At 43.4% G+C, this 15,482-nt stretch overlaps 1 protein-coding gene across 2 annotated transcripts; it reads left to right on the top strand.

Annotated features, from left to right (window-relative positions):
- The first annotated feature begins 3,562 nt into the window (after positions 1-3,562).
- Positions 3,563-14,165, top strand: nfil3-2 (nuclear factor, interleukin 3 regulated, member 2). Of its 2 annotated transcripts, none has more exons than XM_029438625.1 (2): positions 3,563-3,780; positions 9,794-14,165. In XM_029438625.1, the coding sequence occupies exon 2, from the start codon at positions 10,239-10,241 to the stop codon at positions 12,111-12,113; it is 1,875 nt and encodes a 624-aa protein (XP_029294485.1). In that variant the 5' UTR covers positions 3,563-3,780; positions 9,794-10,238; the 3' UTR covers positions 12,114-14,165. The 2 variants fall into 2 exon arrangements, with proteins under 2 accessions (XP_029294485.1, XP_029294486.1); XM_029438626.1 differs by lacking the exon at positions 3,563-3,780 and adding an exon at positions 4,888-4,930.
- Positions 14,166-15,482: the final 1,317 nt, after the last annotated feature.

Genomic DNA, 15,482 nt, shown 5'->3' with positions numbered 1-15,482 from the left:
ACCACTTCATTACGACAGAGGTGATCTTCTCGCCAGCTCATTCCTTTAAAGCAGTTATTCTAGCTTTTCAAATCCATTGTGGGAAGTTAAATTTAAGAATATAAACACTCATTTTTGGCAACAATTCCTCCCAAAAACAGATTAGAAAAGCAACATTTTGCAAGTACAGATAGACTCTGAGTATATTGCAGAAGCCTGCGGTGAAATGGAAATGTGGAGTAATAAGAGTCGAGGTAGACGCTGCAGGTGTGGAGCGGAGAGAAGAAGGGAGTCGGATTTAATGAATTTACTGCAACATGCTGCTGTTACGCTGCCGTCCTCACCCACTTTTAAAAAGAAAAAATGCAACCCCCACAACACCCCTCTTCCCCCCACAACCCCCCTCTTCCCCCCTCTTCTGTTGCCCCTTTTTTCCTCCAGTAAAAGGATAAAGCCTGTTGCTAGGCAGGCAGTGCGACAGTTGCCATGGGAACGCTTGCAGACATAGCTGGAAGGGGTAAAATGTTGGGTTAGGGTGGGGATAAGGATGGGGTGCAAAAAAGAGAGGGAGTGATGCAGAGACAGAGAGGGAGAAAGTTGTGTGTGTGTGTGTGTGTGTGTGTGTGTGTGTGTGTGTGTGTGTGTGTGTGTGTGTGTGTGTGTGTGTGTGTGTGTGCGTGTGTGTGTTTATGGGGGGAGGGGGATCTAAGTTCACAGCCAATGCCTCTGCTCTTTCAGTGCTGTTTGTATCCTCCAGCTAATGAAGGAAACAAAGAGGTGCAAAGGAATGGCGATACACATTTAGTTCAAATGTGAAGCTCTGTGTTCGGGGGTTACCCTCTGATAATGCAGGGTGGCAGGATGCAGGCGTAAAGTGGATGCTGAATGAATGGCAGATAAGACAAAACATTGTTTCTGAAAGATGGCTGTAGCAACTTCACAAATCTGGAATCATTTATAAGCTTTAATAGTACATATGAAAGAACAATAAAGCAGAATAGCAAATCAAGAACTAGGCCACTTAGCATAATTGAGAGAGTTAACAAACTAGAGCGTGGACAAAGACAAGAACAAATAATTATTATAGCATGAAAGGTGAAAAATCACAAAATGATCCAATTATACGGAGTAATTGTTACAATTATTGCAAGTGTATGCACCGAACACACACAAATGTTACTGTAATACGGGGAAGTGCTTGAATCTGTGTGGGGAAGGATAATTGTGAAAAAAGGAAAGCAAGTTTCCTGAACGTACACACCTACACACATCACTTTTACGCCCAAAGATAGTACAGCCTTTGAGATGAAAGGAGATCATGAACACATCCGCAGAAGACGTCAGCCTTCAAAGCATCCATTCAGGCACTTTCTTCCCCCCAGTTTAAATCACTGTGGATAATGTACTGTCCCACAAATGTACTGAGACACTCAGCAGACCTTTACCCTCCTATGTCTAGAGGACTATGGCTGTCTGCTAATCCAAACCATCTACATTGTAAAGCAACAATTGTATTGCTGCTTTCCTCCCTGCAACTAAATAGGAGCTGCCTGAACACATTTAGGAACAGTCACTAAGCCAGACTGTCCTCCCCTAAAAAGAGGCTGTTAGAGGTTGTTTGTGTGGGCAACTTATTAACGTTAATTATGACGGGAGACTTGCTGCCTGACCACCTTTTCTAATCTTAACCATCTCGCAAGAGTTTGGGAAATTGAGGGTAACAAAAACAGGATATTCTCCAAGGAGACTGATGTTCCTGTCTCGTGTGTAGACTTATTTGCATCATTTACGTACGTGACCTCAGCTACGTAACTAACCGTGATCTTTTCCTGAACCAAACCAATTTATTTTGTTGCCTGAACCTAACCACGTAGGTTTATTTCATTTCACAGCGTTAACCACGTGTTTAAAAGAGCGACAGTTTGACAATAGGTGCCTGCTTCTGTTACTGTCCAACGGTCATGTGTTGTTTTGGAAGTCATTGGCAAACAGCCTGTTCTGTCGTTGAGGTATGAGGACTTGTTGCACTAAGCACAAAGCTCTCATCCAAATACACTCCCCTGAATGCCATTGTGATATATAGCCATTCAATAGCCTGCTCTTTAATTACCCAAAGGATCGTGTTTGAATCAGAGCAGTGACATAACAATATAGTTCAACTCCTCGGCTCTGTGCGCGAGTCTCTTCCATGCTTTGTCCCTGCCAACATGACACGCATTCCTGCTTGTGTTCGAGATAAATCAAAATGTGCACTTCAATTACATAATATGATTCTGGCCAGAAGAGCTTATTCAATACTGCGGTGGAAGCAAATTCAGCTTATTGTAACAATACAATGACAGATGTGAGTGCAAGGCAAGCTTCTGCAACTATCAAACCAAAACGTTCCGCTTGTGTTCATGCACTTACAATGACACAATGTCTGTGGTTTCCTCCACAATAGTTAGTCTGCGTTGGAAACACAATGGGTTTGCATAATAAGTATTTTCCTGGGATATGTGTGTGTAGGGGGAGGGGGGGGTAATTCAGTATCTGTACAGTGGTTAGGGACCGTGGGGCAGGAAATAAAACACATCACACATCTCACATACACATGTACAGTGACTTGATCTTATATAAGTCCTGAGAGGCAAATAAGAAAAAAACAACGTAGTACATGTGTAATTACGTTGTTACGTAAACAGTACTGCGTCACGTATGAAAATGTAACTACGTCACGTATTTAAGTAGGTAACAAACGTACTTATCTTACTTATCTTAAGCCAAGTAGTTCTGTTTTTAAATACTTACATATTTAAAACTGCAACGTTTACAACATTATAGAGAACGGCCACATGTTTAACACAGCGGAGTAGAAAGTACAATTTTAGAAGAGCAAAGTGGCATAAAATGGAAAAACTGTACTGTAAAAGTGTACTTTTACAATATAATACTTAAGAAAATGTACTTATATATTTTCCACAACTGGGCTAACATTGGCTGTCCAGGCCTTAACTTGTAGGACAAACACGGGACATTAAAGCCACTTTGGAAATATACTTAATCGCTGTGTTACAGACAGTTAGGTGAGAAGATTGAGTTGAGCTGGCTGCTGGCTGCCTCATGTCAGCAGATGAAACAAATATGAAATATCATTCAGTTACTCAGAAAGTCTCATGGGCCTGTCAAACAGTCTGCTATCTGCACAAAGGATGATAACTGCTTTTCCCAAAATACCAGATGTGGGTAAAACAGCTTCTTTTCATATTTCTGAGCTCACTACTCATTTCTTTGTGTTTTTCCTCTGCGTGCTGATTTTTTTTCTGAATGACTGAATTATTGGTATCATAGGCCTTCATCTGACTACGTTTGGCTTGGAGCCTAGTCGTCGTGTCGTCGTCGTCGTCGTCCCCCCCCCCAGCATCTCCTCCCCTGCAACAGGATTTGATAGCGAGCAAAGAGGGAGGGGGCAGAGCCAAGAGAGAAACAAAAAACGTGACTAGGCACCCAAAGTGTCCTGTTATGCAACAACTGACCTACTAACATACATTTAGAGACTCTGAGGAGAGAGAGAGAGAGAGAGAGAGAGAGAGAGAGAGAGAGAGAGAGAGAGAGAGAGAGAGAGAGAGAGATAGGAAACATGACATGAGCAGCGCACTGAAAACAAGCGGCACTGTGTTCACACTCGCGTATATACCTGCACTAATCGGAGAGCTGCTGTTTTGAAAGTGACGGACAGCAGACCGGCAGCCGATGCACAAAGCGGATTTTTGGATAGGAACCTGTATCCTCTGTGGATTGTGTGCTTTTTAGACAAAAAGGGTAAGTTCGGAGCTATTACATTAACATGTGATATTGATATGATTCACAGGTTCTTTAAATCATCCGCGGTTTTTTGCATTTGTGTGAGAAATTCATAGCCGCTCTTACACCACGAGTGTTTGTTTTGGTGCTTGGGTACATTTTCTCAATGTCAAGGCGAGGCTGTCCCCCTCGGAAGACTATAGGAGGGTCTGCGTGTGTGTTTGAGTGAGGTTGGGGGGCCGAGGGAGGGGGGTAGCCAGAGGTTTTGGGATTACTTCAGAAAAAGGTGCGGTGGTTTTTGTGGAAGCACATGGAGGCGAATGTGGACATTTTTGGAGCGATGCCACAGTTGTAATAAGGCAGGGTCAACACATCCGCGCTGTTGTGTAATGGTGCATACCCCCATCATATATCCACGGATTGTTGTGGCGCTTTTAGGGCCCTTTTAGTAGAGATGCAACAATAAGAGACAGAAACATAATCACCAACTAATTTGATAATCGATTAATCGCTTTTTCGATAAAAGTAGTTTTTTCTCTTTTCTCTCCTATTTAACTTAACAAAACATTTAAAAACATCACCTTGAACTATGAGAAACTGGGATGAACATTATTTTTACGACGTTCGGGCATTTTTATCGAGAAATTAATCGGCAACCATTGCAGCCATTACGTTTAGTCTGTTTATCCGCTTCGCTTTAGTGATACACCTCCTTTCAGGTAATGTGCCTGTTATTTACCAGTAATTATTCATATTATTATTCATATTATTGTTAATATTACATTAAAAAAAATATCCCACATCTGTAACGTTCAGTGTCAGGTTTATATGTAGCAGCGATTTATTTGTACCGGGCTTCTTTTTGGTTAGTAGGCTAGTCGATGCAGATAAATGGGAAAAAAAATCCCATGCAGGCACACTTCTCTCTGTCACGTGTAGCAGCTCTTTGTAAAGGTTAACGCTGCTGTGCAGGCAGCGCTCCGGGTTAACCCTTTGGTAGGCTGTAGCAGTCTGAGGGAGCGCAACACAATCCAGCACAGCGACAGGCATGATCACCCGTCCTCCTGAATACATGAGGACGTTTTAATTATTTCTGTACAACCTGGGAACCTGATGGGAGCCAGAAATAGAAAGGATGGTGAATGGTGAAGTTCGCGGGCTCTGCCAGGTGAGGTGTGGATCAGAACATCTGGATCAAATGTGGGTCACATGTGTTTCTGACACAGTTTTGACAGTTACTATAGAGGTGTGTATTTTGACAACACATCAGATGAAAATGTGTAGATTGTTTGTTGAGGCGCGCGTATTTTGGGTGAATTTCACAGCACACATGGATTCACGCAGTCGCCTCGGATGACTGGGGATCCGATTAAATATGCATGAAGACGATTTGTCAGACAGAGCAACAAAGGAGGCATGCGGGGTAACATATTTCTCACAATGTGTTGCTATGTGAATTAAACCATACATTATGGCCTTTTATTGAACTTGAACGTATATTAAAACTGCTGTACCTGCAGTCCAGCACTGGTTCACTAGTGATGTAACATTTTGTTATAACTTGTAGGCAAAAACAAAGCAAATGAGTGTGTCTGTGGGTTATTTTACATTATGTGTTAAAAGAGAAAACACACCTTGGCTTCATTTCTCCACACAGGCTTTGTGGTTAATGTGCTGCACGTGGGCATGGTCATCCCCCTCCACCTTTTGCAGCCTTTTTCTCCAGCGTTAAAGCACCACATGTAATAATCTAACAGTTTATATGCATCGCATAATAGCAGTTTGAATAAGCCATTTTCTAGATTTAAGAAAATGATTTCCGATTATGTTGTGAAAGTGTCCTTCTCAGTGAAGCGTGACTGTACTTTACGCATTGTAAATTGTCCACTTGCCCGCCTCCATAGCTGTATACCGTGTATGGAACATAAAATAGGTTATGCAGGGTGTATAATAAGTGAATTAAATAATTAAAATGGATCAAAGTAAGGGACAGATTATGCAATAGATGGAAACCCGGTCTGTGGCTGCAGCCTTGCGCTTTGCTGCGGAGCGGCCGCTGCCAATTGCTTGGCGCACACACAGAAGTCTCTATGCCAGCTAAATGTAGGTCACATTAGTCCTGTGGGAGGGGGGATGAGGCGCACAACCGCCGCTGACTGGAAAAGCAGAATCAAAACCCCACCAAAATAAATCCTCGCCCCGCCATAACAAAGAAACGAGACAGCCATGCAGAAATAGAAGATGAAAGCCCTGCGCGACCTAAATACATATCATTCCATTTATCAAAACTTATAGAAATTATAAAACAAACAAACACTCATATCTTTTTTCTATAGCTGTTCTCAGTTGCACACATTCTTAGTCGACTAACACTCAAACGATGTTGTCGACTATTAGAATAATGGATTTAATCGACAGATCTGTTAAACTTTCTCCACAAAGAGTCAAGCTAAAGCACCACTTTAAATGTTGTGTTCACCAGAGATGTGCTCCTACTCTTCTTGGAAATAAGCAATTCAGCTTGAAAAAAGTTTTTAAAATGTCAGAACAAAACGACCGAATAAGTCGAATAAGAGGGTGCAGTCCTACTTTTTTTGAAATATTTGAAAAGCCTATTGCATCACTGATCTGAACTGCTAAGACAACGGTTGTGTAGTTATTCAGGGTAAATGACGCCCTGTCTAGCTTTACTGAATGAGAATGTGGGAAGGGGAGTTCATGGTCAAAAGCCATGGAGAGGTTTCCATCCTGTCGCACTTTGTGGCCTCTTGACTTTCCCCAGGTTTCCTGGTATATATAAGAGGATAAAATATGAGGGCCGTGCTTTGTTATTGTGCTGCGGTTTGGAGCCAGCACAGAGGCGAATTACACCATTTAGCAGGCCAAGGGAGCACATGTGACTGGTGCAACACATGGACTGAGTCACTCTGCTTTTTTTTCCTTTTCGAGAGGTTGATATGGCCTGTGTGTGTTCGTGGAACAAGGATCTAGGTTGGATAAGACTCTGCCTTGCTAGCATGCTGCCTGCTTTCATAAAACCCCCCTCCTTCTCTTTCTTGAGAAGATAAAGTCAGCCAACAGACTTGGAATTCAAGCAGGCCCCACCCATGACCCCCCAACTCTGCACCACGTGCCATACATTGCATTCTTCCCGGGGGGAGGGGGGGTAACTGTTTCATCATTTTCTCTGAAGCATATGCCCCCCTTCTCTTTTTTATTTTAGACCTGCTCCCATTTCCTAAAACGCTCCACAGAAACACGTGCAGGGGTTTGAACTCGCTCCACTGTTTCCATTGCCACTTTTAGACTCTTGCGGTGCGGGACCTGTGGTTGTGTGAGCGAGTGCAACTTGGATTCTTTTACCGTGCTATCATTCCACAAGTGCCACAGAGACCTAGTGATGACACATGAAGAACATTTGATAAATTGAAAAGAGTAAACTAGGTCAAGGAAAAGTGTGGGGCTTGTGTGCTTCAGTGAAAACTGGAAAATTACATTAATGCATGCACATTAAAAAAAACAGCGTTTGAAGTTGGCTGCAGTGATTTATTCGCCAAGTTATTCTGGCTTTAAGCATCGCCGTAAAGCTTATGTAATTTCGATGACAAAGAGTGTGAATGAAATGGATTACAGGCTGAGCGCTGAGGGTGAGACACGCCATGTAGGTCGACATGATTCACGCTCATTCACATGGTGGAATACTGAGGGGTGCAACAGGGGCGAGAGGAGCGAGAGGGGCGAGAGCCTCCACTTTGAGTTGATTAAAAACGAGAGTTCATTCATGTGCCCGCGCTCAGCCTGGCTGCAGGACAGATATGCAATGTACGCACTCGGTGACGTCAATCAGTCTTCCTTTTTTCACAGGACGTTTATTTCTCAAATTCTGCTTTTGGCCATGCCACTGGTTCGGATAAAGGGAGAGAAAGTACGATATGATTGGCTGCCCTTTTTGTTGCTAGGGGTGACACATTCCTTCTATTGATGCAGTACCAACATTGTCGCAATTGTCTCTGGTTTCCCCCCTACCCAGCTAATCTCGCCTCTATCCTTCTCTTTGTTTTAACTCTCCGTCATCGATTCCCTTCCTTTGTCTCCGCTTCACTTGCTCTTACCTCTCCATCTATATTTAGGAAATGCTCTAATTTTCTGTGCCTCTTTGTTCTTTTTCATCTTCCCATCTCTTTTTGTCTTCTTTCTGATCTCTTCCTGTGACGCTTCACCTCTACGCAGCTCGGCTGACCTATATTCCAGGCAGTGATACTTGTGTTTACTAGGGTCAGTCCCCAGTTTTTGGGTCAGTAGGACGAGCTGAGAAGAAAGTCTCTGCCCTCATTCTTTGCATCTTATGCCCAACAGCCACATGTCAAAGGCTCACGAGGATAACCGTTCGGCCAAGCTTCAGAAAGAATCCAGACACTTTCAAACGAATATGGAGCGAACATAATGATTCTTAGATTTAATCTCTGGAGAGAAATTTAAATTTTGCCAATGTCTACATTTCTGAGAATCTGGGCTCAAATCCATAATCATTGCAAGGATACGCCCGTAGTTACGTAATGGTGTCAAAGAGTATAACCATTGCAAACACCTTGCAAGATTATGAGATTAGATTAGATTCAGACAGTGTAATAGTGTTTATGCAGTTTAACCCAGGAGCGCAGATGTTAAAATGGATGGGAAATTGCAATGACGATTACAAAAAAGTCCTACCTTTTTTATTTAGTCGTTGTTGAGATATTTCAGTCTGGAGTGGAGGACCGACAGATGACATAAATTGCAATCCCGAACATAGTTAAAAACAGAATTCAAAAAGATGATTTCAGTTGATTAGTGTTATGCCCTAATAATTACAATTTACTGGTCATGTCTGGACTCTGTAGGCACACCTGTTCAGCTCATTACAGTGGGTTCCCTGCTTAATTCGAGCTCTTAGTTATGAGACTTCCGACCACCCCTTGTGTTTTACCCAGATGTTAACAGGCCATGTTATTCTTGCCCGTCTCCCGCCTCCTTTCATTCCAGGAGCCCATGACCTACATTTATCAATGCTCCACCTCCCAGCTGCCCCCACACCTTTCAAATCTGCCCAGTCTCAGCCTCTTTATCCTTGACCTGCACTGGCTGCTGCCTTTGTCTGCCTTATCTGCTCACTCTGCATCATTGATTTGGCATTGAGTTGTTTTGGGGAAGAATGCTGCCACATTCCTCTGCGGAGGAACGCATGGGGAGTAGTGGTATTTCAGCATTGTTTGTGGATTGGGTTTGTCAGTGGAAAAGCAGTGGGCTGCCTCCCTTTCTTTCGTGAAATGTTCTAAAATGGATCCAGGGAACCCCACCAGCCCTGCATCTGACTCACACTTTGCTCTGTTTGGCCCAAAATACTCGCCAGGCAAACAAATATAGCTAATCCTTAAACAGTCACGTTTTGGGTTCTCAGCATGTGTCAGACTGATGCAATTTTTGTGGTGTTACATTATTTATTTCATGTCTGCACTTGCCTCAGTTGCCATGTATGCCATTTCCAATTACCAGAATTGAGAAAAAAATTATTCCTGCTGCCTAAAAGAAATGCGAGCTCAGATATTTCTATAAGTTTAAAACCTTATACTGAAGCCTTTATAACTACTGGGCAACAAGATAAAACAGGGGTCATCTGCCTTGCAATGAACTCAATGCCCTCATTGCATCACAAAAGTCAACATCAACATGCCATGATAAGGGTCAGGGTTCATAGGCTGCAGACAGAGCAGATCAATAGGAGGGCTACAAGGTCAGACGGTGAGGTCTAGCGACTATTCATTAGTTGCCAGGGGCGACACAGTCAGTTAAAGCCAGACATGCCAAAACAGCAAAAGAAAGCTGTCCGGATGTAGAAATGTGTCTTTGATCATTATGCATGCTTAGAAGAATAACCACATAAGGAGAAATGCTTTAAAATAAATACTATTAACTCTGCTATGAGAATGCATAATGGAACGCTTGCAGTCCACATGAATTAACATATTGTTTTCTTCTGTTTTTATCTCTGCAGCCTTTCATTTTGCAGTCAACCGAAGACAGACAGACAGACGGAGCGAGAGCGAAGCTCCCCAAGAGACTGACACGCTGAGGTAGACGGGTCGACCTACATCCTGCTGTTTTCGTGGAGATCTAGGACACTTCTCCGCCAGCTTAATTTTATCAACCAACAGCGGAAAATCAAGAGGGAAACAAGAAATTTGTGTTGAGTCTGGACACTGAACCAAAAACCCCTTCAACTGGATAAATGAGGGTGGCTAATGCTGAGCTCCAGATGTTCTTTATCTTTTTGGTTAATTTGGACACTTGAGTGGCCTCCTGTCGTAACTACACTGAACTTGTAATAAACAGACGAGAAAACCTTTAAAGTTATTATTGTCACCACCCCCTCACCCCCTTGACCTCCGACGTGGTCTTTTCCCCAAGTAACATTTCAAACTGGCTGCCACTATACAAAAATGGAAAATCTGACATCAGCCCTCAAAACATTAAACAAAAACTCAGAGGATAACCATAACTGCATTGAGACCTTCAGCAGTTATGAAGAATCTCTTCCTTCTGCCGAAGGGAGTCCATCGCGCATGGGGCGCATAGGCAAGCCCAAAAACAATATGAACTGCAGGCGAAAGCGCGAGTTCATTTCGGATGAGAAGAAGGACGCCTGCTATTGGGAGAAACGCCGCAAAAACAACGAGGCCGCCAAGCGCTCCCGGGAGAAGCGACGTCTCAATGATATGGTTTTGGAGAACCGTGTCATTGCATTGAATGATGAGAATGTGAGGCTCAAGACAGAGCTTCTCCAGCTGAAGCTGCGCTTTGGCCTTATAAGTACGGCCTCTTACATTGAAAAGAGCCAACAGATTGGTGGAACCAACAACTCAGGGAATGGTGGCTCCTCCTCATCCTCCTCCTCTTCTGCCCAATACTACTCCAGCGGTTACTCTAGCGGCTCTCAGGTGATGATGAACTCTGATTCCTCAGAAACGGAGCAGTCTGGACACAACGAAGGCCACAGGCAGCTAGTGAAATACTCCCCGCGTGGCTCCCTCTCTGACATGTCCGACGGCTCCTCCAGGGACAGCCCCGAGCCAATACCTTTTGAGATCAAACAGGAAGGTGACAGGCTAGAGATGGACATTGCCAATGGTACCACCACCCAGATCATGTTCAACATCCACCACGGCCTGGCCACTGCGCCCACTGTGCCCACTGTGCCCACTGTGCCCACTCACCACCAGATCCAGCAGCATTCTCAGGAGCTGGAGACTGCGTATCACAGCCAACAGCAGCAGCATCACCATCACCTCCAACAACATCAACAACAACAACAACAACAGCCCCACCAGGAGCCTGTTACCACTATCAACACTGTCAGCCAGCCTGCCACTCACCCACTTGCTGCCCAGAGGAGCGTTATTCTGTACGGCTCTAGCAATGTCTCCTATCCCGTGGACGCCCTAACAAGGCACCAGGACATCGATCTGCAGGCCGCCCAGAAGCAGAGCAGCGGTAGCAGCCAAATGTGTGTCAGCCAACTGCCCCAGTCTGTTACAGAGAGCTCCACAGAGACACTAGCTGATGTGACAAAGCAGCTGGAGACGAAGACATTAGACTCCCCTCCATATGATCTCTCAGACGGCCGTAATGAGGCTGAAGAGAGACATGTGTACAGAGTTTGCCAACTTCCTCAGCAGCACCAGCAGGAGAGAGATTCATCTGCAGAGGGGGTCAACCACTCTCACCTGTACCATCATCTTCAGCAGCCTCATCCTTCATACCTCGGTGCACAAGACGAGGAGCCACCTGTGCTGACCTATGAAGGCGGGCACAGGAGCGAGTCTTACGACCAAGGCCAATCAAGCAAGGACACATCATCCATTGATGGAGATCCTCGCAGCTCTGACAAAGACGCCTCTGATGATGATGAATCCCCCTCCTCATCATGCTCCGATATGGGCAGCTACCACAACCAACATCTTACAAGCCTCCACAACCCTGCCTCGCCTCTGCCTTCCACCCAGGGAAGCTCTCAGGCCCAGGGCCGTGATCCCCAGGGGGAGGTGAAGGGCACAGCATTGCCCCACAAACTCAGACTCAAACACCGGGCCATGAGCACCGGGAGCAGTGGGGGCAACTGCTCGGGCCAGGAATCCCCGACAACCCCTCCCTCTGCCACTCCACCTCCCCTGCCCCAGCATCCTTACTTGTCACTCATGCCACAGCAGAACATTATGCGAGAGAGCCCGAGTGGAGGCTATAAACAGGCGGAGGGGGGCAGGAAGGAGAGTGGGAAAAAGGAGACAGGTGGACGACGAAACAAGAGGCGAGATTAAGTGACATTCTTTTTTAGAACTTGTCACAACAAAAGACATAATTTCACCTCTAAGATCTACCCTGCCGTCATGCCTTTGCCCTATAATCAAATCCCCTCCTCAAGCCCTTGGGACAGCAAGCTGGGCTTTTTCTACTCCCCTATGCCCAATGTCACCTAAAAGGCTAGACTTCTTAGAGGGCTGTATCATATTTGTAAATATTGTACAGATTTGTCATTTCTTAAATCCTCTCCATACTTACAGAAGCAGTTTTGTTTATGTGACGAGAGGAGGAATGGAACTGCCTGCTTTTCATCAACATTTAGATCACTACAAACAAGATTGTAGGAAATAGGAAAAGTTTTGAGCTTTATAAGTACTATAAATTTGGTACATATCTGACTGTAGACAAACATACACATGTATGGCTATCTGCCTTAATTTAAATCTAATGCAAACGTACACTGGGGACATTCCCTCGACCAAAGAAGCACCAACACCACCAACACTACAAATATCAAGTTCCATACCTCTTCCCAGACCCTACCTCTACCAACCCATACTCTCCCCAACCAACTCCATTTTTTCACACAAAGATCGCCATCACCTTTATTTTTTAAGCACTTGGTTTGTATATTACTGTGATATATGAATATATGTATCTATTATAAATATATATTTTACAAAGAAATTTGAATACAAATTCAACAAAAATGCGACAAACCTGCAACGGTAAAAGAGGGTTTTGAAAGTGACCATCCTATTATGAATCACAATTACTGTACAGCCATGTTGTCCACTGTTGATACAGGACCCATTCAAATTAAAAACGCCTCTCTCTTGATTGTTAAGCTTTAGCATTAATCATTTTTAATGCCCTGTTTACACAGCAATGGCCGTCCAGTTTGGAGAGCCAACAGCACTGAATGGAGAACATGTTGTTTCCAGAGGCCTCATTAAAATGTTTGGATTTCTTAACCTTTAACCAGCCTTTAAATATTTGGTGGAATTCACCAGCTGCAGGCTATGAGCCTTTATTTTATTGAGCTTTATCAACCATATCTTGTTGTTGTTACCATTCACTGGTCCAATGTATTTATTTCCCTCTCCTCACACGCCCATCGCTGTTGAAAAGCCCACAGGAACATAGACGGAGAATGTGTACAGAACTTTTTAGATGCAGCCTTTGAACTGTAATGGAGGTTTGGGATGATTGGGAGTTGCGTCACATTCATGTAAACACACTGCATTGTACTGAACAAGTTCCTCTTGCGAAAAGACCTAAGAAGAGTTACTGGACATTAGTTGACATTAAATTAGGTTTTATACTGTGACCAAGCATGGCCCTCGATGTTCATATTGGCTCCCAGATCATTGAGTTTTTGTGAAATAAAAGCCAATGCAAAACAAAATACTCTAATCCTCCAATTGGTAACAGTTTTAAAATTCCCCAACAGCAATCTGAGCTTAAATTAATGAAAACAATTACCTCCTTTGTCTCCCATGTGCCTCCATTATTCATATCAGGGGTCATTCATCCCTTTCTCATGGTAGTTCTGCTACTGGGCAGTGATGAATTGCCTGCACTGGATCCTAGTTTAGCAAAGGTCTATGTACCACGTTTGGCTTTTTGGTGCTTGTGTATAAATGTAAAGTTCCCCCCACCCTCAAACAACACTGTAATGTTTATTTCATTGGTTTTATATCCTCTTTTATTTGTTCGTCAAGGTGTTGTTCTGTTTTCTCTATTCTGTGTCTTTTCTATTGACTGTGATGACATGTATTTGCCTCATTCCTCATGCCCCCTTCCCCTTTTTTCAGTGTGTATTAATCAGTAATGTTTGTAGTTTTGCTGATGGTTTTATGAAAAAGACAAGAGGACAAAAAAAAGAAAAAGGCAAAGCTAGTGGGGTGTTTAGAGATGGGTGGTGGTTGGTTTGGTTGGTCATTACCATCGCTTCCTTTTGACATGAATATGTATGTACAGACACTAATGTTCATTGTGGAAGATGGGAGCATTTCAAGAAAAATTAAATAAAAACAATGTTGACCCTAGCAACATATCAATGAAAATGGCCTGTTTTTCTCTGTTCTTTCACCACTGTTTGTGTGGTTTATCACAAAACACCTGTTTGGATGTTACACACACATGCAGCCGCCTTACATTGAACAGAGCTGCCATTTTGATCTTTCTACGAGCAGCGACTGTCAAAATAGCAATCACAGACTGTATGCAGCACATTCAAACTGCCAGCCTGGCTTGTCATACTATCAACATTATGCCAGAACCACCAGTTGGGTAATACATTACTCACTGATTGACATAACAGAATGAATCACTATTGGTAACCAAACAGAATAAATTAGAGCAGTATAACCATACTTGGTTTTTAATCTTTCTTTTATATTCCTTGAGGACAGCTAGTTTCTTGTCATGTTATATAAAGACATGCCCCTGTTTCCTGTAAGACTGTTTATTTTTTGTGTTTACTTTTCTCAAAAATAACGCTCTCGCAATATCAGATTTTCCAAACAACATTATCATTGCCAAAAAAATTATGATGATATTATCCCAATGTATACAGAACATTTTTTTTAAATTAAGTGTTGCAAGAAAAAATTCATCTTTAACCTTTTTTATTTTGTGTTTCGTCTCTTTTTTGGCAAATGAATTACACTCCAAATAAGAGTAGGGAGGTGGAGAGAGTGTGTAACCAGGATAATGTGTGTGTAACCAATGCTCAACCTGTTTCCATTGGGCAGAGATAGCTTTGTATAGAGCTTACCATTACTCACTTTTCTGCATCTGAGGCTAATATGCAATGAGAAGAACTTCGCAGTGACGCACTTTGCCCGGGGGGCCTACAGACTCCCTGGCAAGCCTGTGTGATGTAACACTGGCCTACTTCTACTAATAGACATGAGCCTAATGCATGCAAATGCCATCAAATGGTGCACTCAAGTAAACTTAGCCAAAGCCCTTGTATAGGTACACACTCTTTTGATTATAGCCTTTGCACTTGAGACTCATATTTAAGCCTCTTCATTACTTTTGACTACATTACATTTGTCCTTGAGTGGACATTAGAAAGACTCAAGCTGAAAATCAATAAAATCACAATCAAGGATGTTCTAAAATACATCTCTGCTCTAACATGATTTCACTCAGCAATGAGACACTGGCCTCCAAAGCCAAAGGATTGCTTTTGTTGTAACAACTTGAACAGGTGTGCCTCCCTGCCCCCCCTCCAAAATCCAGAATATTTATAGCAGAGGAGTGGCACAAAGTGGGCCACGTTTCAAACTAAACAGCCTATATCTGAACCGAGAGAGTCAGCTCTGTGTGGGACAAAGCCGGGGCCGAGCCAGTCTGAGCCTCTGACTGCTGCT

The sequence above is a fragment of the Cottoperca gobio genome, chromosome 8 (genome assembly GCF_900634415.1).
Source record: "Cottoperca gobio chromosome 8, fCotGob3.1, whole genome shotgun sequence".
Lineage (NCBI taxonomy): Eukaryota > Metazoa > Chordata > Actinopteri > Perciformes > Bovichtidae > Cottoperca > Cottoperca gobio.
This window is presented reverse-complemented; position numbering and strand designations above follow the sequence as displayed.

What these genes read in the sequence shown, in the direction of transcription:
- nfil3-2 (XM_029438625.1), top strand. Translation starts at nt 10,239, where the DNA reads ATGGAAAATCTGACATCAGCCCTCAAAACATTAAACAAAAACTCAGAG.